This window comes from Phyllosticta citriasiana, assembly GCF_038021145.1.
Source record: "Phyllosticta citriasiana strain CBS 120426 chromosome Unknown IWZ02scaffold_3, whole genome shotgun sequence".
Classification (NCBI taxonomy): Eukaryota; Fungi; Ascomycota; class Dothideomycetes; order Botryosphaeriales; family Phyllostictaceae; genus Phyllosticta; species Phyllosticta citriasiana.
This window is the reverse complement of record NW_027117280.1, coordinates 593,534-614,037: the sequence shown is the minus strand read 5'-3', so window position 1 is coordinate 614,037 and position 20,504 is coordinate 593,534. Positions and strand designations below refer to the sequence as shown.

The window sequence follows — 20,504 nt, the reverse complement described above, 5'->3', positions numbered from 1 at the left end:
CCGTCTTATAGACCGCCCAGACTGAGCTCGTCCTGTATTCTCCCGTCGGTATCCTCAGCCCAGTGGGTCTTTCTTTCCTTTCACGAATTTCATAATCCAAAAGGCATGAATTAAGAAAGCAAGCCTGTGTGCCCATATTAAAATTATTTTGGCGTATATCGGAGGCTCAATAAACCGGATGTCGTGGCTATTAGCTTAATGAAACAATTCAACTTTGGAGTTGTTGCCGCCATGTCGGAGCCCTGACAATTCGACCTGCGGTGACCGAAGGCTTTGCTCATCCACTGTTGTGAAAAGTTTGCTCCGTGATGTTGAGTAAAGGGAAAACAGACAGACTGAAGCTGCGCATCTCTTTCAACTCCGCTGAAGTTGTTAGCTAGCACTAGTGGAAGCGAGTGGGAATAATGGCAGCCTGCCGCAGCAAGTTCATCATAGAGCTTCAAAAGTATTTCGGTACAGAATTCCTTCTGATGTGTTCTATGCTCATTTTTTCTTTTTTGTCTTGTCCACAACTTCAACCCATCTGGCCGGCACTCCTCGTCTTTCCAGCGCCTTCAGGACAGCTTCCTTCTGCGGACCCTGCACCATCACCTCCATGACTGGATTCTTCGGACTGCTGCCCACCAATCTTTCGACGCTTGTCGAACTTGCACACGTCTTTCTCAACTCGTCCGCCAATGCTTGTGGGTTTACGAAATAAGCTTCAACTCCACTTGCCTTAGTCACCGTCTTGTTCCCAGAGCGAGTTTCCAAAACGATGTTGATTTTCGGCGCGGCACCTGCCTTGGGTTTCGTCGATCCCAACGTGTCGTCATTGCGCAAGATGGCGTGGAATGGGGCACACGAAGCTAGCACACGGTCAACAAGCGCATCGCGCAAGACGAAGCCCTTGTTGATAACGTCTTTGTCGGACTTCACGCTGCCGTCAAACACAGCATTGGCGAGAATCGGGTTCATGGTGACCACGCGCTTGTTTTTCGGCGATATGAGGTCCTCTGCTTCGATGTAAGTTGTAACGATTGGCCGAAGCTCTGCTGCTGTGTAAAAGCCCTTTGAATCGGCCTTGACGGCCACGAAAAGGGGCGAGAGTCGCTCCTTTGGCTTAAAAAGCTCGACTCTCTTCAATTCTTGGCCAACGGAGTTGTCCGACCCATCGCCAGGGGCTGCTGGTGTGCTTGCCTTTCCCCCTGAGCTTGCCTCCTTCTTTGGAAGTCGATACGGCTTGAAGTTCTTGATTTCCTGGTCTTCAAAGTCGATGTCCAGGATCACAGCCTCGTTGCCGTCTCGATCTTTGGCCTTGATGATTTGCGCCTTGTCTAGGGACTTGATAAACTTCTTGATGTTTTTGTATGATGTCTTTTTGATTTGAAGGGACGCTGCTTGGGCAGGATTGTAAGCTGGAAGGAAAGGCTGGACCAGATTCGACATGACGAAAGACTGAGAAAGCGGAAAAGATAGCCCGTAGTTGGGCTCATTTTTGCTGGTTTCCATAAAGTGGCGGACACCATACAAGAAAGCCTTCTTGAAAGCCTCGTCGACTTCTGTTCATGGTCAGTATGTTGATGCATTGGGAGAAGGAGGCTGCTCACCTTTTGTGGTCAACTCCTTCTCTTCGACAGCTGGCTCGTCGCCTTGCGACAGCTCGCCGGCCTGCAAATCATCCGCTGCACCAGCTGACTGCAAGTCATCCTTGCCAGTCGCGGATAGAGTTACGCCGCCATTTTCATCTTCATCTTGCAAATCCGCCGCGTCCAGTTGGGCCTGTATTTGCTCCACATCCGACTGACTGGCCAACCAGCCGTCTATATGGTCAGGTGGGGATATGCCTGGCTTTCCTCCGGTGCTCCAAGCCCAGAGCTCGTCTCCCGCCCACTGAATCATCTTTACCGCATGACCCTTTGCTCCGCGAACGTCTTGCAGCGCACTAACATCAATTGCGCAGACTCCTACTGCCATTGGTACCGTTGGTGATTCTAGGGATGCGATGGCGACAGCGGCACCTTTCTTGGCTTTCTCCGGAAACGGTGGCCCATTTTGCAAGCCCGGTGTCATGAGATCCGCACCACCCTGCAACTTTTCGACCACAAAGGATGGGGTATGCAGCAGCGGAAGAACCCCAGAGTTATGCCATAATGTGTAAACGGTGGGGTAGACCCTTTCCTCGAGCTTGACCCAAAGAACCCTCAGGTCTTGGTTCGGGTGTGCGCCGACGTAGATGGTACCAGAAACTTTTTTCGCGTCGGGACCGGCCGTTGTCGCGAAGCGCGCGGAGAGGGAGCCGTCTGGCAACAGGGAGTTCCTCAAGGTAGTCAAACCTGTCTTGTCCTCTGTGTCGGCACTGTCGCTGGAGGGTACCGTGAGGCCCAGGTCAGAAATGATGTGGTCCGCAAGTTTGCGCCGCTCTGAGTTTTTGATCGGGGAGAGAGGTTTGATCTGTCAGAAGGCTTGTGAGCAGCATGAATGCAGCCAGTAGATAGCGCAGCGACTCACATTTGGCTTCTTCTTGAACATTGTGGGCGGAGCGTTGCAGAAAGAAGGCTGAGGGTTGGGCTTGGGTGGATAGGATGCCTGTTGCGCAGAGCTATGACGTGCAGGCGATTAGATAAGGAATAGTCATGGCCGATATTGACGCGAGTAATACCCCAAAAGGCGGTAATGAAATTCCCCACAGGCCCCGCGTTGCTAACGCTCTGCTTGTGCCACGCCTCCCGTGCCATCTGCAGTCTCCACCTTCTCACCCGCGGCAACAATCCATCGGTCATGACGGCGCCATTCGAAATATGCGGGGATCGGCCGACATTGGCCTCCTTAAATAGGTCCCTTGGGTATGGCCATCATTTCTTGATTTTCATCAATACAAAATTCCCCTTGTCCACTATTCGTCGTCATGTCAGACTACACAGGTGCAGCAACACGGCGCCTTTCCCAGATTGGAAATCTCTTGAGACCAAGCAAGAAAGCAATGGCTCTTCCCTGGGATCCAAACTCCACGGAATTCCCTACCCGAAACGAGCTTCCCAAAATCGACGGTGCCCCTGAAGGAGCCGCCTGGGTTTGGGGAAAAGATGACTTTGTTCGTAAGCCTGGCCAATCCATACGACAGACACTCACAGTACCCCTCAGGTTGGACGACTCAATCTACTCACCCCTTCACGCGTGCTTGCTGCCTCAAAGGAAATTAAGACCGGAGAAATTGTGCCAGTGAAGTACACAAATCCCGTCCAAGACATCATATTCGCTTAAGCTGACGATGTCGACAAGTCTCCCCTTGAATGTTCCAGAAGTGCCTGCCTTTGAGCGCGAGCCTTTCCAGCATGAGATCAAAACCCTTGTTGAAAACGCAGCTTATGACGACAAATACTCTCTGAACACCCAGAGCGGAACACAATGGGACGGATTCCGTCATGTACGTCGATATTTACAATTTGTGCACCGCACCCAGAGCATCGCCTTCGCGAGAATCTATTCCATTAAGTGCTTTTGCTGGCGTCCCTTCGCAAAGAATTTGGACGTCGCTTTCGAAGTAGCAAGCTGACAAGCAACCAGTTCGCCCATCTGCCGACGGGTTCTTTCTATAACAATGTATGTTTACCACCAAAATGTTCGTTCACAGCAGGACTAACATCACATAGACGAAAGGCGACGATATCGTAGGCCCGAACGCCAACCTCAAGTGCTCCATTCACTATTTGGCCGAGCAAGGTATTGCCGGTCGCGGAGTCCTAATAGACTACTACAGCTACGCCAAGAAGAAGGGCATCGAGTACGACCCCTACGACCATTACGAGATCAGCTATGAGGTAAAGATACGTTACTGCCAGCCCCAGTCTCCACACTCTTATACCAACAACGAATTTCGTAGGAACTAGAAGCGTGCGGCAAAGACCAAGGCCTGGACATCCGGCCTGCAGCAAAAGGCGGCGACATCAAGATCGGCGACATCGTCTTCATCCGGACCGGCTTCGTCGACGCGTACCACCACAGGCCGCGAGACGAGCGCAACGCCCTTGCGCGCCGGCACGCCGACCTGACGGCGCCGTCGGGCCAGCAGTGGGCCGGGCTGAAGCAGGAGACGGCCATGCTCGACTGGCTCCATGACTGCTACTTTGCTGCCGTGGCCGGCGACGCGCCGTCCTTTGAGGCCTGGCCGACGCAGTATGGTTGGTATCTGCACGAGCACATTCTCGCGCTTTGGGGAATGCCGCTGGGCGAGATGTTGGATCTCGAGGGCCTTGTTCAGAAGTGCAGAGAGCGCAAGCGATGGAGCTTCTTCTTCTCCAGCGCCCCTGCAAACTGCCCTGGTAAGTGTCTTGTGGTCATCAAAATGGGGGCTGGCTAAATTTCTTCTAGGTGGCATAAGCTCGCACGTCAACGGTAATGCCATATTCTGACGTTGGTATTCCAATCCCTAGGGAATGTTCTTCTCGCAGTTGCACTCACTCAAAGGTTGATATTGTAAAGTTTGATGCATTCAATTCAAAACGCATACATAATTGAAGTGGGATGCTCGCAACAAAGTGCGGTGTATTTCGTAACGTTCATTGCAGCATTTCCAAATCGTACATCTCGTCACCGATCCAGCAACATGTTATCCTAATCCTACACGTACAACATGTCATCTCCATGCTCAGTACTCTTCCAAGAGCACCTTCTTCAACTTTCCAACCTCGTTATCATAAACCTCAATCTTCCCCTGTGAGGTCGCGATCTTGCCCAGCAAATACTTGATCCTTGACGAAATCTCGTACGACTGCGTGGGCAGCTCGCCAAGGAGCCGCAGCTCTGTCTCATACTTGTCGATGTTCTTGTTCTCCATCTTGGTCTGCTCGTTCATAGTGGCCAGATCAAGTCTCGCTTTGAGCACGCGGTCGTCAGTGAGCTTCTTGAACGCAGACTGGTACACAGGCTTGCCCGGCTTGATGCTTGTCGGGCGCCCACTTGCTGACGAAATCGTGATGAGCTCAGCCTGCTCGAGGGCTTGCAGCACCTGCTCACCCTCGCTCTTGTACAGGTCATTGAGCAAGACGGCGTTGTATTTGAGCGTCTCTTGCTGCGCTAGCTGTTTGATGAGCAGCCAGGCCTGCTCTGGGGTCCAGCGTCGCGAGCTGCCGTCCAATCCGGTTATGTAAAGCTTGATAATTTCAGAGGCGGATTGCTCGATGATTTGGCTGACGGCCTTCTTGGGCGTCTCGCCGCCCTTGATGCGTCGGGCCAAGAATTCCAAGTCTGTGAGACGGCCTCCAAGGGCAGAAATGCACTCATCCAGCTCGCTGAGGTCCTTGCGACGCTGAGAAGGCGTAAGCTTTTCTTGCTCTCCGGCGCCTTCAACTTCGTCATCGTCTGCGGCGTCGAGATGCTTGATGACGAAGCGTTTGGCAACCTCTGGCGAGCAATCGCTGAGAGATATTTGCCTGAAAACGCGGTTCGGAAGAGCCTTGCTCAGAGACTTGCTGAAGGACGAGTCGTGCGTCAAGAAGATGACGTGAGCTACGTTGGCGTTGGTGATCCTCGCGGCCCACTCAGATATTTTGTCGAAGAGGAGGCTGTCTTCTTGACCCTTGTAGAGGAAGTTGTCAATGACAACGACCGGTCTGCGCTCCGAATGGGCCTCGAGCCACTCGTCATCGCTCAGATTCGCATCTTTGTCATCCTTCTTGCGACCTTCAAGAGCGATGCCTCTGAGCGCATACGAGGTTGTGTTCCAAATCTTGTCCAATTGGCCGTCGAGGGTTTCGGAGAAGCCAGTTTTCACGCCAGCAGCGCCCTGGGCAGCCAGATCTACCATACCGCTGAAGCTGTTCATCCATGAGAAGACAGGCCGGTAACCAACTTGGCCTGCTGCAGCGCTGATGGTGGCGCTTTCGCTGCGAGCTTCTTGGATTGGCTTACAGTCAATCGTCACCTTATGACGACGGTGCCTGAGGGCTTCGTCGATGAGCTCCTTCTTTCCAGATCCGCGGGGCCCTTGCACGATAATAAAGGTGTCGGCGTCCTCCATAAGCCACGATCTTATTTGGTCAATGTTCTCCTTGCGGTCATCCCAGATGGCATCCATTCCTGCGTCATCCTCAGGGTTGTGGCGGAAGGACATTAAATCCGTGGCACGATGCTTGAACCAGTTGTAGATCCTGTTGTCGCCCAGACTGAATGTCTTTGTGACGTGGGCCTTGACAAAAAAGGTACGAATTGGATCAAAAACCGAAACCGTGATGGTACCGATGATGGCGATCAGAGCGGGGATGACAATCCGGGGATGACCAAGAAGCCAGTCACGAATCCAGTGGGATTTTCTTCGGGGCTCATAAGTTAGGCGAATAACTGTCCCAGACTTGCCTCCTCCCTGAGCTTCAGACAGCTTGATGCCATGAAGACAGTTCTTGGCCAGTATAGCTCGTTGAACCAGCGCAAAATCCAGATGGGCATACTTGGGCTCCACCTTGCTGTCAGGCGGCTGCGGGATGATGTCCTTGAGCTTGCCGTAGGGCCTGAAGATGCTGTAGAGTTGCTCAGATGAAAGTGCAGACGTCTCCGTGCCCGGCTCACCAGGCATGTATTCAACCTTGAGACGAGAACTAGGGAGGCGGTGGAGATCCTCAACCCACGGCTGACCACGCACAAGTCGCGCACGCATGCGCTGAAACGGGTTCCACCAGGGCTTGATGGGAGATGCCTTGAGGTGCTTGATGATTTCAGATTCGATGGCTTCGGGGTTGACAGAAGGGTCGTAGTTGATCTTGACAAAGGCTCCGCCCTCTTTCAGACGGGGAAGCACTTTCTCGACTTGGACCTGGGATTTTTGCAAGGCGGTACATCTTTTAAGGACGGCGACGGGATCAGCAGCAGCAACGTAGGGACCCTTGAGATATTTCATGAGAGAGGGAAACCGCTTCTCGCTCTGGAGCGGCAGGCGCATGAGCCACTGGAGCTTGAGAGGGAAGACATCTGAGAGGGTTCATTATGAGCCTTGTGATAGAAGCTGCCAACGTACGATCGAAAAACAGGAGGGCCTGGTTGGAGCGCTGCAGGCGTATATGGCCGGACTTGTCGTCGCCTGCTTCGACGGTCGACTTGATCTGTTTTTTGGTGGTGGAAGAAATGCATCTCGTGCCCGCCAGCTCAAAGCCGGCGGCGAGGCGGCTGGTCCGTAGACCCAGCCTGCCAACACTGATGTTCATGACGGATGTTGGATGGAATTTTCTTGCTTTCTCACGACATGGCGACGGCGACGGCGACGGCGACGGCGACGTGGCAGGTCAAGGCCGGTTTTTCATGCGCAGCAGTTGCGGTGGAGGCGGGATCGACGTCGAGACCACCCGGACACCTCATGAGAGACAACGCGGACCCCATCGACCCTGTCATCTGTGCCTCCAGCATCCTTGCGCTTATGGTCCCTGCCGCCCGCCCCAGCTGTTCCCCAGACCAAACACCCACGTCCGCCATCTCACAACTCGCCGCATCTGCCTTTGTCTGGAACAAACATCTGCTGCCCTCGAACCATGTCCTCAAGGTTAGGGATTTCCAGGTGCGGCGTCGCCGTCCATCGTTTCTGGGGTCAAAACTAATTTACGCTTGCAGGTTCAACTCGAACCTCTACCAGCGCGACGCCCGCTCCGCGCTCTTCTCCCCCTATGAGCAGCGGAAAGCATCACCCTCCCCACATTCGCGTCCCTCGAGCAGACCGTCCTCGGGCGCAGGCTATGGTATTCCCGGCTCCAACGGTCCCGCATTTTCCGCATACCCGGGCTCCTCTGGCTCCTCGAGCCAAAACGGCGGCTTCCGCAGCGCGACACCCAACTCCAAGGGCCAATACAGCGACGCCGTCTTGAGCGAGTTGGAGAGCCAGAATGGCGAGAACTTGGAAGGCATGAGCGCCAAGGTCAAGATGCTAAAGAGCGTGAGTAGCCCATGAGGGCATCGGCAGCGCGCGACAATTGTTGACTTGGGCGTCGCAGATAACTACGGCCATCGGAGACGAGATCCGCGACTCGACGGCATTGGCCGAGAAGATGAACAACTCTTTCGACACCACGCGAGTGCGTTTGCGCGGCACCATGAATCGCATGATGCGCATGGCCGAGAGGACCGGCGTCGGCTGGAAGGTTTGGTTGGCCTTCTTCGCCGCCGTTATTCTACTCTTTTGGTACGTGTGGCTATTCTGATAGCCTCTGTCAAGTGCCACTTTCAAACGTTACACAAGTCATGGGCACGCGCAACAAGAGATATGGGTGCAGCGGTTCGCCAAGGCAAAAGAATGTAACGCGCAAAAGCACGGCGTTCGGGGTATATTTTGAAGACATGAACTGTAGAGTTTGGAGGCATGCGGGCATCATGCTACTCCTGTATGTTATGTTTTTCGCTCATTGAGCAAAGTAATTATATTCGCGGAAACTGTACGCCGATGCCATGAATGTCTTACAATCACGGCCTGTGCGCCAACCCGTGAATCCAAACTTTTATCCACGACGCCAATCGGGGCGAGGCGGAGGTTGCATCCACGATGGAGTTCGTCTTCCGCGCCCTGCATTTGGACTGCTACTGACGAATGATGTCCCATCTCCAAGCAGCGAACTCGGACCGTCACTGAGAAAGCTGCCACGAGGTGTACCGCGGTTAAGGTTGAAGCTGGGAATGCTGTTCTGCTGGGAACGGGAACGTCGAAAAGGGTCTGAGCTGTTGGAGTTTGAGTTGCCTGACGTTTGCGACTGTCTTGTCCGCGGGTCAAGCCTGTTGCTTCTCCGAAGCTCACTGGATTCGAAGTGGATGCTACGCGTTGACTCGTTGATGGTCGACTCATCCTCAAGCTCGGTATCAGTGTGCTCGTAGCTCCCGGCCTCCATGATGTCGTCGTCGAGGTCGCGTTCGTCTTGTAGGTCGCCTGCCATTTCGGCCTCTTCGCGTTCGACCCATTGCTGCGCATCTTCGGGGTCTTCTTCTTGGTCTTCTGCCAGGAGACTGGCATCCCCGTACATGCTCTCCTCGTTGAAAGTGACGTCATGGGCTTCTGTCATTTCAGTACCCTCCTCTCCATTCTCTTCCTCCCCGTCGTCGTCGTCTTCGTCATCATCGCCCTCGTCATCGTCATCCTCTTCTTCATCGTCCTCTTCCTCGTCATCCTCGTCGTCCTCATCTTCGCTCCCGTCATCCAAGCCGCCCTCTGGTATGTCTGCGTCCAAATCAGGCACCTCGGCGTCGAGGTCCTGGTCGCCCTCGTGGGATTCGGCCCCAGCTTCCTCCTCGGCAGCTCCGCGCTCAATCATTTCCCTTCTCCTCATTTCCTCTTCCCGCTGTTCCTGGGCGTTGGCGAGATCCATCATGGCAGCCTCACGCTGAGCGAGCACTTCTTGCTCCTCGCGCTCCAAGGCTTCATCTTCGGCGGCCTGGAATGTTTTTGCGATGCCAGGAGGGCGCAGCCAGCCGGCACCAAAGCGGCGCACATTGAGCTTGCGCTGCTCGATGATGTTTTCATCATTGACTAGGGCGGCAAGAGTGCCGGAGCGTGTTGACCGACCGCGGCGATTCTGGTGGGCATGGCCGTTGGAACGTTCATGAAGCTGTTGCGGAGGGTTGTTTTGGGATGACGGGGAATGAGAGCGCAAGTGGGGCGAGGAGTGCCATGCAGAGAGATCCTGGAAAATGTCAGAGATGGCAATTTCATTTTTGAGGCAGACGGACCTCGCGCGGAATTATTGGGGGCAGGGAGAGCATGATGACGGGTAGTGTGCAAGTGGATGTTTGTGCTGTGACTTTTCGGAGGGGCAACCAGATGGTGCGTGCACGGGCAGACGGGAGACAGCCCAGTAAGCAAGCAGGTGGACGGGATCGACACGGGTGCTGTCTGCCTGACTCACTAGCCGAAAGGGACAGGCACCGATTGGTCCATGGCGAGTCGGCAAGTCAAGGGCTCAACTGGACCTCATCCATCCATCCATGTTTCTCATCCCTCGCTGACTGAAGATTCCACAACATTGGCCACGACGTCACACGCTCACAACAATGGCCATCTCCCGTCTGCTTCGTCTGTGCCTGCCTGTCGTACCACGCTTTGCTGACCGGCGCCTTTTCCAGTGCCTTGTCCGAAATCCCCCTGAATTCCCCAAGCGCGGATCACTGCTCATCGCCATCAAACGCCGTCACCGCATCCCCAACCGTCCCCACACTCTTCTTCTTCAAATGCTCGCCTTCTCGCCCTAACTATTGACCGTCCCATAAAACCAGTCTACCAAGCCTTCTTCCTTGCCATTCTTTTACGCTTCTCGGCTGCCTCGCCAAAACTTCTTCAACCCGGTCCATATCCACCACCAACAAAAAGCAAGAAAAAATGCCTTCTCCCAACCGCCGCGCCACCAAGCCGAGAAAGTCCCTGCAGGCCCAAATCACCCTGCCTCTTGTTCTTCTCTCGGTCTTCCTGGTCCTCCTCTTCTCGCCGCTTCTCCTGGCTATGCACCCGCAGCCGGTGCAACCCAAGCCGGCGCCGGAGCAGCAAGTCGTCGCATAGACGACAATACATTATTACTACTGCAAAAATACAATCGAAAGACGAAAACACCATCCGCATCTAGCGAAAGAAGAAAAAAGCAGCCTCCATCCTCACACACAGGCGCACTCTCACACCATGCCCACCTTCTATCAAATCCTCAGATTGTCACTTTCAGTACAGGAACGGTCATTTATTCTTCTGCGCTCCCTTGGGCCATGGCTCTACGCACAATCTCATCCACTCAGACAAGCTGCACAAGCATTCCACGACGCCACGCCACGGCACAGCTCGAGATCAAACAGCGAACGGGCGCGAGCAGCGTGCAAAGAGCCATTCGAGCAGCGCGACCTGGACCAAAAAAAAAAAAAAAATCAAAAAAAATCGAAAATTCGAGGGCCACCAAGCCAGATTCCTGCATCCAAGGGACGCAGAAGACGGTGACACTTGTCACCTGTCTCTCATCTTTCCAGGGCGGCAGTCAGCCGACACGCCCAACCTTTTTCCTCGTCGAAGGAAGGAAGGGCTAGTCGGACGATGGATGGGGCGGGCCAATCAAGGGCAAGAGTGGGGTGGGGCCAAGGGAGGAATGAAGGGAGAAATGAAGACGGGCAGAGAGAATGTTGTGACTTGTGACGCCGCAACATTTCATCCATCCATCCATCCATCCATCCATCCAATAATAGACTGAGACGAGAGGACCCTCTAGAAAAAAATCCAAAACACTTGAAATTCTCTCACTTTGCCCTTGCGCAGTCAGCCCTTGAATCCTTACCTCAGCAATGGCCCGGGCCAATCTCCGAATCACGAGGCCGCTGCCTCATGATGACAATAGTCGTCGCACATAAAACAGTGCGCGGTAGAGCGCCGACTGGTAGCATTCGCGAATGTGTGCCGCGTCTTTTGGCACTAAGCCTTGATTGTTCAGCCTGTCGCGGCGGTTATATGATGACTCACCTAACCTGACTGTCTAGCCAATGATGCGAAGGCCTGAGCACACGCGCTGTGTGTCGATGTGAGGGTGGAATGGGCTGTTGAGGATGAGGGAGATGCTGCGCCAAAGGGTGGATCTACAGGTGGGGCGTGACGGTGCGGTGTAGATATAATGTAAAGACCGACGCGACAACCCCACAACAAGGAAGTATAGGAGAGAGAAAGTGCGTAGATAGCATGATGCGGCCTACTATATAAATTGAGGAAGTATAGTTGATCTTTAGAACACAGCCTTTTTATACTAGAGTTTGATTACAGGAGACATGGATGTTTAAAGACCTCTATAGACAGACGAGCAGGCAAAGCGTGACATCGATATGTAAGTCGAAGTCTCTAGACATCTTGTACGCGCACAACAGGAAAGAGTAAAGTAGGTGAGTGGTACCTACACATTTGTAGCATACATACCCATCTACATGGTGACAAAACTACCATCAAACACACGTCTTGTGCCATGTCGATCGCAAATCTGCCACTCCAAGCACACGTTTCAAACACCTCCCACCAAGCTTCGACGACCCTTCTATGAGTACGCACATCTTCTTTCCCCCGAAAACCGCCCGGCCAACCCCAGATCACCGCAACCTGAATTACTGTAACCCCGACCAGACCCGCATCTACCCAGCCTGCCAGCGTCCGGCCTCCGACAATGGCGGGCTGGGCCAATCAAGCATTTCGCAACTTTGAACGCGCAACTCGCAACATGTGCATTTCCACCCTGACGACACCAGAATTTTCACACAAGAAGAAAGGAAGTTGATGAAGAAGCAGGAAGGAGAAGAAAAGTTGATTTTCGAGCCTAGGTCCTAGGTTTTCTCAGTAGCACGCATCGCATCCGTCCGTCTGTCTCCGTGTCGCCCAAGCAAAGCAAAGAGGAAAGCAAGGCAAGCAGAAAAGTTTTTGATCTTTTTCCCATCGCGTCCCGAGCGAGTTGCCAAAACGACCAAGGAGAAAGAGCCAGGAGTAAGCAAGGCAGCAAAGAGCAAGCAAGAGCAAGGCAGAAAAGACTAGCAAGAAGGGAAAAAAAAAAAAAAAAAGGCAGACCAACCATTTACTACCGTCGCTGTACAACTATCAAAATTTATCGTCGAAGAAGAAAAAGGAAAAAGAGGAGCTTCAAGAACAAGGTGAAGAGTAAAGGTTCCGCAGGGTATCGTAAACGTAGAGATTCGTCCAAGTCCAAGGGAGGCAGCGAGCACGCGCGCACGCTGAAAGCGTCATGAAGATTTTTGAGCGATTGGTTGGCCGAATGGATTTCACTTAGGCCGAAGCCGTGATGAGCTCCTTGGGCGCAGTCTCGCCCTTGCCTAGGAGCTCGTACGGAGGCCGCTTGACGATGCCGCCGGTGACGGGGAGCTGCGTGCCCACGCCCGTCAAGAAGGTGTCGACGTCACGAGCGCACATGCGGCCCTCGTTGATGCCCCAGACGATGAGCGACTGACCACGACGGCAGTCACCCGCCGCGAAGACGCCCGGGACGTTGGTGTTGTAGTGGCCGGGAGAGGTCTTGACGTTCTTGCGAGCGTCCTTCTCAATGTCCTCACCGAGCACGCGAGCCTCGGGGCCAAGAAAACCCATTGACAACAAGACGAGGTCGGCCGCAAAGAACTGTTCGCTACCTTCGACCTGCTTCATGTCCCAACCACCAGTGGCGCTCTTGGTCCACTCGACGCGAACAGTGTTAATTCCCTTGACCTTTCCGTTGCCGTCTTCGACGAACTCCTTGGACATGACGCAGTACTCGCGCGGGTCCCTGCCCATGTGGGTCTTGACTTCGGAGTGGCCGTAGTCGACGCGGTAGATACGAGGCCACTGTGGCCAGGGGTTGTCGTTGGCACGTTCCGGCGGCGGCTGGGGCAACAACTCAAAGTTGGTGACAGACTTGGCACCGTGGCGAACAGAGGTGCCGATGCAGTCATTGCCTGTGTCACCGCCACCAATGACGACGACGTGCTTGTCCTTGGCAGAAATGTAAGAACCGTCGGCGAGGTTCGAGTCAAGCAGTGACTTGGTGTTCTTGTGGAGGAACTCCATGGCGTAGTGGATGCCCTCGAGGTTGCGTCCAGGAATGGGCAGGTCGCGAGCGACAGTGGCGCCAGTGGCGATGACGACGGCGTCGTTGCTAGCCCTGAGAGAGTCGAGCGTGACGTCCCCTTCGCCGACCGCAACGCCCGTGACAAAGTTGACTCCTTCGGCTGCCATGAAATCAACACGGCGCTGAACGACCTTCTTGTCAAGCTTCATGTTGGGGATTCCGTACATGAGCAGACCACCAATGCGGTCAGCCCGCTCGTAGACAGTCACGGTGTGGCCAGCCCTGTTGAGCTGGTCGGCGGCCGCAAGACCAGCAGGACCAGAGCCGATGATGGCGACCTGCTTGCCGCTGCGAACCTTGGGCGGACTTGGAATCATCCAGCCCATCTCAAAGCCGCGGTCGATGATGGCGCACTCGACAGACTTGATGCCGACAGGGTCTTCATTGATACCAAGCACACAAGCACCCTCGCAAGGGGCCGGGCAAACACGACCCGTGAACTCGGGGAAATTGTTGGTCATCAAAAGGCGCTTGAGAGCATCCTGCCATTGCCCCTGAAACAATAATTCGTTCCATTTGGGGATAATGTTGCTGATCGGGCAGCCAGTGTCCGATTGGCAGAAGGGAACGCCGCAGTCCATGCATCGTGCAGTCTGGTATTTGAGTTCGTCCTCGCTGAGACGGTTTGAAAGCTCCTGCCAGTCGCGAGTGCGAGTCTTGGGGTTGCGGTACTTTTCGGCGTGACGCTTGTACTTCATGAAGCCGCGGGTCTTGTCGAGAACGAGGGCCGACCGCTTCTTCTCGGCCTTGGCATCACCAATGCTCTCTTCAATGTCGAGAAGGTCGCTCTTCTTCTTTTCTTTCTCCTCCTGCTTCTTCCTGCTGTCCTCGTGAGCCGCACGGACAGGGTTGCCAGGAAGGATGGGAAGAGGGTATTGCTGCTTCTTGGTCTCGGCGGCCTTGGCAGCCTCCTCCTCAAGGACGCGCTTGTAATCCGTGGGCAGGACTTTGACGAAGCGAGGAAGAGCACGGGTGAAGTCGAGCAGGATGCGCGCAGCAAGCTCGGAACCGGTATAGTGGTGGTGGTCCTCGATGAGACCGCGTACAAAGGCGATTTCGGTGGGGTCATCGATACCAGAAATCTCAACCATTTCCTGGTTGACCTTGCTCTCAAAGTCGTGGTACATGTCGAGGACGTAGGCGATACCACCAGACATACCAGCAGCAAAGTTTCGTCCCGTAGGACCAAGGATGAGGACACGTCCTCCAGTCATGTACTCGCAACCGTGGTCGCCAACACCCTCGACGACTGCAGTGACACCCGAATTCCGGACCGCGAACCGCTCAGCAGCAACACCTCGGAAGAAGCAAGTTCCGCGAGTTGCACCGTACAGACAGACGTTGCCAATGAGGACGTTCTCTTCGGCCTTGAACACGGCGGACCGTGGAGGATAAATGATGAGACGGCCACCGGACAAGCCCTTTCCAACGTAGTCATTTGCGTCACCCTCAAGCTCAAGCGTTGCGCCAGGAGCAAGGTACGCGCCAAAGGACTGACCAGCGGAACCCTTGATGGTGGCGTGAATGGTGTCCTGCGGAAGGCCAGCCTCGCCATATCTCTTGCTGATCTGGTACGACAGGGAGGCTCCCAGGGCGCGGTCAGTGTTGACGATATCGCACTCGATGCGAGTGGGCAAGCCCTTTTCAAGCGCGAGCTCAGATTCGGCAATGAGCTTGTTGTCCAGACGAACGTGGAGCCTGTGGTCTTGCTTTCGGACGTTGTAGGTGGCCACACCAGGACGGAGAGTGTGAGCTGGCGTCAGGATCAGAGACAGATCAATGTTCTCGGTCTTGGGAGTGCGCAGATCGTCGCGCAACCTGAGAACCTCGCAACGGCCAACCATCTCGTTAATGGTGCGGAAACCGAGCTTGGCCATGATAGCACGGAGCTCATTTGCGACGTAATAGAAGAAGTTGATTACGTGCTCTGGCGTGCCTTGGAACTTCTTTCTGAGCTCGGGGTCCTGAGTAGCGATACCAACAGGACAAGTGTTCAAGTCTGCTGTTTGTCAGTTTCATGTCGACTCGTTCTATCATCTGAAAATGCTTACGGCACTTCCTCATCATGATGCAACCCATGGCAATCAGGGGCGTGGTTGCGAAACCCCATTCCTCAGCACCGAGCAGCGTGGCAATGGCCATGTCGCGTCCAGTACGGATCTGGCCGTCGGTTTGCACAATGACACGGCCACGGAGGTCGTTGAGCACCAGCGTTTGGTGGGTCTCGGCCAATCCAAGCTCCCAAGGAAGACCGGCGTACTTGATGCCAGTCCAGCGAGAGGCACCAGTGCCACCATCGTGACCGGAAATGAGGATGTGGTCCGCCTTTGCCTTGGCGACACCGGAAGCAACGATACCTACACCAGTCTCAGAGACCAGCTTGACAGAAACGCGGGACCGCGGGTTCGAGCACTTGAGGTCGTAGATGAGTTGCTTTAGATCCTCAATGGAGTAGATATCGTGGTGAGGAGGGGGCGAAATCAGACCGACACCAGGGGTGGAGTGACGAGTCTTTGCAATGGGTCCGGAAACCTTGTGGCCAGGCAGCTCACCACCTTCTCCTGGCTTTGCACCCTGAGCCATCTTGATCTGAAGCTCATCGGCATCGGCCAGGTACGCGCTGGTCACGCCGAAACGGCCAGAAGCGACCTGCTTGATGGCAGACCTCATGGTGTCGCCATTTTCCATGCGCAAACTGCGCTCCGCATCCTCACCACCCTCGCCAGTGTTGGACTTTCCTCCCAAACGATTCATGGCAACAGCAAGAGTCGAGTGGGACTCCATCGAGATGGATCCGTACGACATGGCACCCGTTACGCAACGCCGCACAATCTCGGTCCATGGCTCAACCTGCTCGATGGGGACAGGGTTGCAATCGTCAAAGTTGAAGTCGAGAAGGCCACGCAGCGTGCAGTCCTTGATGCGCTCGTACTCGGTCCGAGAGTACGCTTCGTAAGACTTGTCGTTCTTGGTCCTTACCGCATCCTGAATGTTTGCGATGGCCGTGGGGTCGTTGACATGGGGCTCGCCACCATCTCTCCAGTGGTATTCGCCAGTCTCGGCAAGACCGGGGACTTCAACAATCGGGCGGCTCGGGAAACCCTTGTCGTGGAGAGCGAAAGCGTCTTGAGCAATGAGCTCGAAAGTCATACCCTTGATGCGGCTTGCTGTGCCGGTGAAGCAGCGGTCTACAACGGCGTCGTCGATACCCAGAGCTTCGAAGATCTGAGCGCCCTTGTAGCTCTGCAAGGTGGAAATGCCCATCTTGCTCATGACCTTGAGGATACCACCATCGCACGAGTGCTTGTAGTTGTCGATGAGCTGCTTAGGCTCAATCTTCTTGCGAATCAGCTTCTCGCGGTGCATCTTCAAGATGCATTCGATGGCGAGGTACGGGCAAATGGCGTCAGCACCGTAGCCTACGAGCACACACATGTGGTGAACCTCGCGAGCCTCACCCGTTTCGACGATGAGAGCGGCCTGAGACCGCCACCGGTTCTTGACGAGATGATGGTGGACCATACCAGTGGCCAGCAGAGCAGACACAGGAATGCGGTCGGCGGAGACATTGCGGTCCGAAAGAACCAAGATACTCTTGCCGGCCTCAATCCCCTCGGTCGCCGCATCGCAGATGCGGTCAAGCGCTTCCAGATAGCCCTGAACACCGGCCTTCTTGGGGAATGTGATGTCGATGATCTGCGAGGACCAGTCCGAGTGGACAGCGTTGATATTCTTCAAAGCGTTGAACTCTTCGATGGAGAGAATCGGCGAGGGGAGCAGCAGCCTGTGGGCCTGCGTCTCGTTCATCTCCAGCAGGTTGCCCTGGGGTCCAACGTAGCACTCTAGAGACATGACGATGGCCTCACGGATGGGGTCGATTGGCGGGTTCGTGACCTGAGCGAAAAGCTGGCGGAAGTACTCATAGAGCAGACGAGGCTGCTGGGCAAGACAAGCCAGAGGAGCGTCGTTGCCCATCGAACCGAGAGCCTCCTTTGAGTCGGCGGCCATGGGTCCAAGAAGCAGCGAGACCTGCTCCAGGGAGTAACCGAAAGCCTTGAGACGGGGATCTTCCTGCACCCGAGACTCGCTGATGGCGTGAGACAGGTCGACTCCCTTTTGCGAGAGCGTGTTGTAAACGCCGTCCATGGTAATCAGGTACTTGTCAATCCATGACCTAAAGTCCCGTCGGTTGGCCACAGTCGCCTTGAGCTCCGAGTCGTCCACGATCCTTCCGGCAACGGTGTCGACTAGAAGCATCCTACCCGGCTGCAGACGACCCTTTTGAACGACGCGCTCGGGGTCGATGTTGATGGTGCCAACTTCCGAGGCACAAATGATGCGGTCGTCATCGGTAACATAGAAGCGGCAAGGACGCAGGCCGTTGCGGTCGAGGTTGGCTCCGCAGTATCTTCCATCGGCGAAAGTGAAGAGCGCAGGGCCATCCCACGGCTCCATCATACAACCCGCCCACTCGTAGAAGGCCTGCTTCGCGGGGTCCATGGCGCGGTTGCCTTGCCATGCTTCGGGGACCATCAGCATCACAGCCTCAGGGAGCGAAAGGACCCCGTTGATGACCAGGAGCTCGAGAACATTGTCGAAAGCGGCCGAGTCGGAGCCCCCGTCCTCGATGATGGGAAAGAGGAGCTCGAGCTCGTCACCAAAGAGGTCAGACTTGAGGTTGCCCTCGCGAGCCCTCATCCAATTCTTGTTACCACGCAGGGTATTGATCTCACCGTTGTGAGCGGCCCACCTTAGAGGTTGCGCACGGTCCCAACTGGGAAAGGTATTTGTCGAGAAACGAGAGTGTACAAGGGCAAAGTGGCCCTCGTAGTCAACATTGACTAAATCGTGGTAATATTCGTAAACTTGCACGGGCGCAAGCTGACCCTTGTAGACGATGTTTTTGTTGCTCAGAGAGCACAGGTAAAACCAATTGTGCAGACCAATAACGTGCGTTGCCCTCTTGCGTAGCACATAGAGCTGCCTCTCAAAGTAGGCCTCATCAAATTCATCAGAGTACGTGTCCTTTGGCGCGCTTCCCGGCCCGTACGCATCCCTGGCAACGACAAACGGCTGCAGAATGATGGGCTCACGAGAGAGGGCCGCCGGGCCCAGCAGCGAAGAGTCCTTTGGAACCTCGCGCCAACCAAGCACGCGCAGCCCCAGAGAGTCGGCAGTCTCCTCGAACGTGGCAATCGTCTCCTTCAATATCTCCGTATCCGGCTTGAAGAACAGATTGCCCGCGGCATACTGCCCCTGCGGAGGGAGCTTGATGCCCTGCTCGCGCTCAAAGTTCTTGACGAAGAACTTGTGAGGGATCGAGGTCATGACACCGGCACCGTCGCCGTCTCTGGCGTCTGAGCCAACAGCACCACGATGGGTCATGTTGCACAGGAGGTTTCTGGCTGCAAAAGCGACTGCATTAGCTCGTGACCGATTGGAGTGGAAGAATGCGGATTTTACCATCGCTGACGATTTTGTGGCTTGCGATGCCCTTGATCTGGCTACACGAAGGTCAGTGGGTGGTGGGGTGGCAATGGGGGGGACGAACCACTTACGCAGCAAAGCCTACACCACAGGCATCTTTCTCGAGCTCGGGGTCGTACAGACCCTGCTTTTTAGGCAGCGTGCCGGCCCATGACTTGTTCTCTTCGTCGTTTTGGTAATTGTATACGCTCACTGAAGGATAATCTTCCTCGAACTCAGTGGTACATTGCTTCGTGTCCTCTGTGAACGTAACCCGACCCATAGCTTCGGCTGGATGCCGAATGACTGCGCTCAGGTGGGTGACGGCAGAGGTGAAGATTGCTGGTGGGTGCGAAGGTGGGTTGGTTGCGCCGCCTGGAGGAAGGGAAATTTGGTCAACAGAAGAATTCCTTTGTGTGTCTGGGCGGGCGGGCTGCGATGGGAGTGGCGGAGGTAAAGAGCTTGGGAGGGTCGCAGAATGGTGCAGGGGAGTGAGCGGTAACGACGGCAATGGGGTTCGCGACGAGGTCGAGCCAGTCAGAGGGAGCAGGTGGATGACAGAGGATCGTCGGGCACAATGATGTCGGGGTGGAGGTGGTGGAGGAGGAGGGTGGTGGGTTTTTGGACCGAGGCGACGCGATAAGGGCTTAGGTAGGCGAATCACCGGGGCATGGTCGTGGCTAGCCCAAGGCGGAAGGGGAAGGCGGAGGGAGGGAATGAGAGATGTGGCGTGGCGGTGGCTTACCTCGAACGGTGGGATGGGCAGAGCGACGTGAGAGCAGAGAGAGGCAGCAGTTGTAGAAGAGAAGGAGGGCGGAAGGCGGATGGGTTTATGAAGGCGCCGTGGTGGTGGAGCAGAGGACCAAACGCTTAGCATCTGGGCGGCTTTCATTGGGCGAGGGGGGCCCGAGCGAGCTACATCAGGACATATCATGGATGGATGGATGGATGGATGGATGGATGGATGGATGGATGGATGAATTCATTACTCCAGCTGTTCTGCGCAGTCCGTGTCGTGTCGCGGGCCGCCGTCGCCGTCGCCGTCGCCATCGCCGCGGCCGGCCGAGACAGAGCGCTGTGATAATTATTACTACAGTTTTTTCTTCTTTCTTTTTTTTTTTTCTCTTTATCTTTTTCTTTTTTTTGCTGCTGCTGCTGCTCCCTGAATATTGGACGGCACCAGGTTGACGCTGGGGGCGCGGGTGGTGCTGGCATCCGATGGCCCCCATTGTGCGTTATGGGCGGCTTTCGATTGGCTGGGCTGGCGGTGTGCCTGCAAATCATGGCTAGGTACCCTGCCTACCCTCCCTGTCGACCAGCGACCAGCGACCAGCGTAGGTAATTCTTCTTCGTCATCACTCCGCTTCCATCGTCTCCATCGTCTCCATCGTCTCCATGTCTCCCTCTCTCTCTCTCTCTCCCTCTCTCTCTCTTATCGACCTGACTCCTTCAGCGACTCCGTGCAGCTTCTCGACA

General features: G+C 55.1%; 7 protein-coding genes across 7 annotated transcripts; 2 read left to right on the top strand and 5 right to left on the bottom strand.

The window, feature by feature from the left end:
• Positions 1–254: 254 nt before the first annotated feature.
• On the bottom strand, positions 255–2,729 carry IWZ02DRAFT_172398 (uncharacterized protein). The gene is made up of 4 exons (XM_066762219.1): positions 2,642–2,729; positions 2,491–2,581; positions 1,590–2,433; positions 255–1,541 (listed from the first exon to the last, which is right to left on the bottom strand). The coding sequence occupies exons 2-4, from the start codon at positions 2,509–2,511 to the stop codon at positions 484–486; spliced, it is 1,923 nt and encodes a 640-aa protein (XP_066625093.1). The 5' UTR covers positions 2,512–2,581; positions 2,642–2,729; the 3' UTR covers positions 255–483.
• Positions 2,730–2,736: 7 nt separating this feature from the next.
• Positions 2,737–4,504, top strand: IWZ02DRAFT_443953 (uncharacterized protein). Its single transcript, XM_066767072.1, has 7 exons — positions 2,737–3,073; positions 3,124–3,206; positions 3,262–3,406; positions 3,547–3,582; positions 3,633–3,800; positions 3,863–4,301; positions 4,351–4,504. The coding sequence occupies exons 1-7, from the start codon at positions 2,888–2,890 to the stop codon at positions 4,389–4,391; spliced, it is 1,098 nt and encodes a 365-aa protein (XP_066625092.1). The 5' UTR covers positions 2,737–2,887; the 3' UTR covers positions 4,392–4,504.
• Positions 4,505–7,239, bottom strand: IWZ02DRAFT_443951 (escape protein-like protein 2). Its single transcript, XM_066767071.1, has 2 exons — positions 6,989–7,239; positions 4,505–6,942 (listed from the first exon to the last, which is right to left on the bottom strand). Exons 1-2 carry the CDS (start codon positions 7,173–7,175, stop codon positions 4,628–4,630), a joined length of 2,502 nt encoding a protein of 833 aa, XP_066625091.1. The 5' UTR covers positions 7,176–7,239; the 3' UTR covers positions 4,505–4,627.
• An 89-nt stretch (positions 7,240–7,328) lies between these two features.
• IWZ02DRAFT_172379 (uncharacterized protein) lies at positions 7,329–8,306 on the top strand. The gene is made up of 3 exons (XM_066762218.1): positions 7,329–7,507; positions 7,576–7,894; positions 7,953–8,306. The coding sequence occupies exons 1-3, from the start codon at positions 7,497–7,499 to the stop codon at positions 8,157–8,159; spliced, it is 537 nt and encodes a 178-aa protein (XP_066625090.1). The 5' UTR covers positions 7,329–7,496; the 3' UTR covers positions 8,160–8,306.
• Positions 8,307–8,408: 102 nt separating this feature from the next.
• On the bottom strand, positions 8,409–9,752 carry IWZ02DRAFT_172401 (uncharacterized protein). The gene is made up of 2 exons (XM_066762220.1): positions 9,673–9,752; positions 8,409–9,626 (listed from the first exon to the last, which is right to left on the bottom strand). The coding sequence occupies exons 1-2, from the start codon at positions 9,703–9,705 to the stop codon at positions 8,454–8,456; spliced, it is 1,206 nt and encodes a 401-aa protein (XP_066625089.1). The 5' UTR covers positions 9,706–9,752; the 3' UTR covers positions 8,409–8,453.
• A 2,414-nt stretch (positions 9,753–12,166) lies between these two features.
• On the bottom strand, positions 12,167–12,623 carry IWZ02DRAFT_172325 (uncharacterized protein). The gene has a single exon (XM_066762216.1). It carries the CDS (start codon positions 12,516–12,518, stop codon positions 12,267–12,269), a length of 252 nt encoding a protein of 83 aa, XP_066625088.1. The 5' UTR covers positions 12,519–12,623; the 3' UTR covers positions 12,167–12,266.
• Positions 12,623–19,515, bottom strand: IWZ02DRAFT_172371 (uncharacterized protein). Its single transcript, XM_066762217.1, has 3 exons — positions 19,121–19,515; positions 15,614–19,066; positions 12,623–15,561 (listed from the first exon to the last, which is right to left on the bottom strand). Exons 2-3 carry the CDS (start codon positions 19,026–19,028, stop codon positions 12,728–12,730), a joined length of 6,249 nt encoding a protein of 2,082 aa, XP_066625087.1. The 5' UTR covers positions 19,029–19,066; positions 19,121–19,515; the 3' UTR covers positions 12,623–12,727.
• Positions 19,516–20,504: the final 989 nt, after the last annotated feature.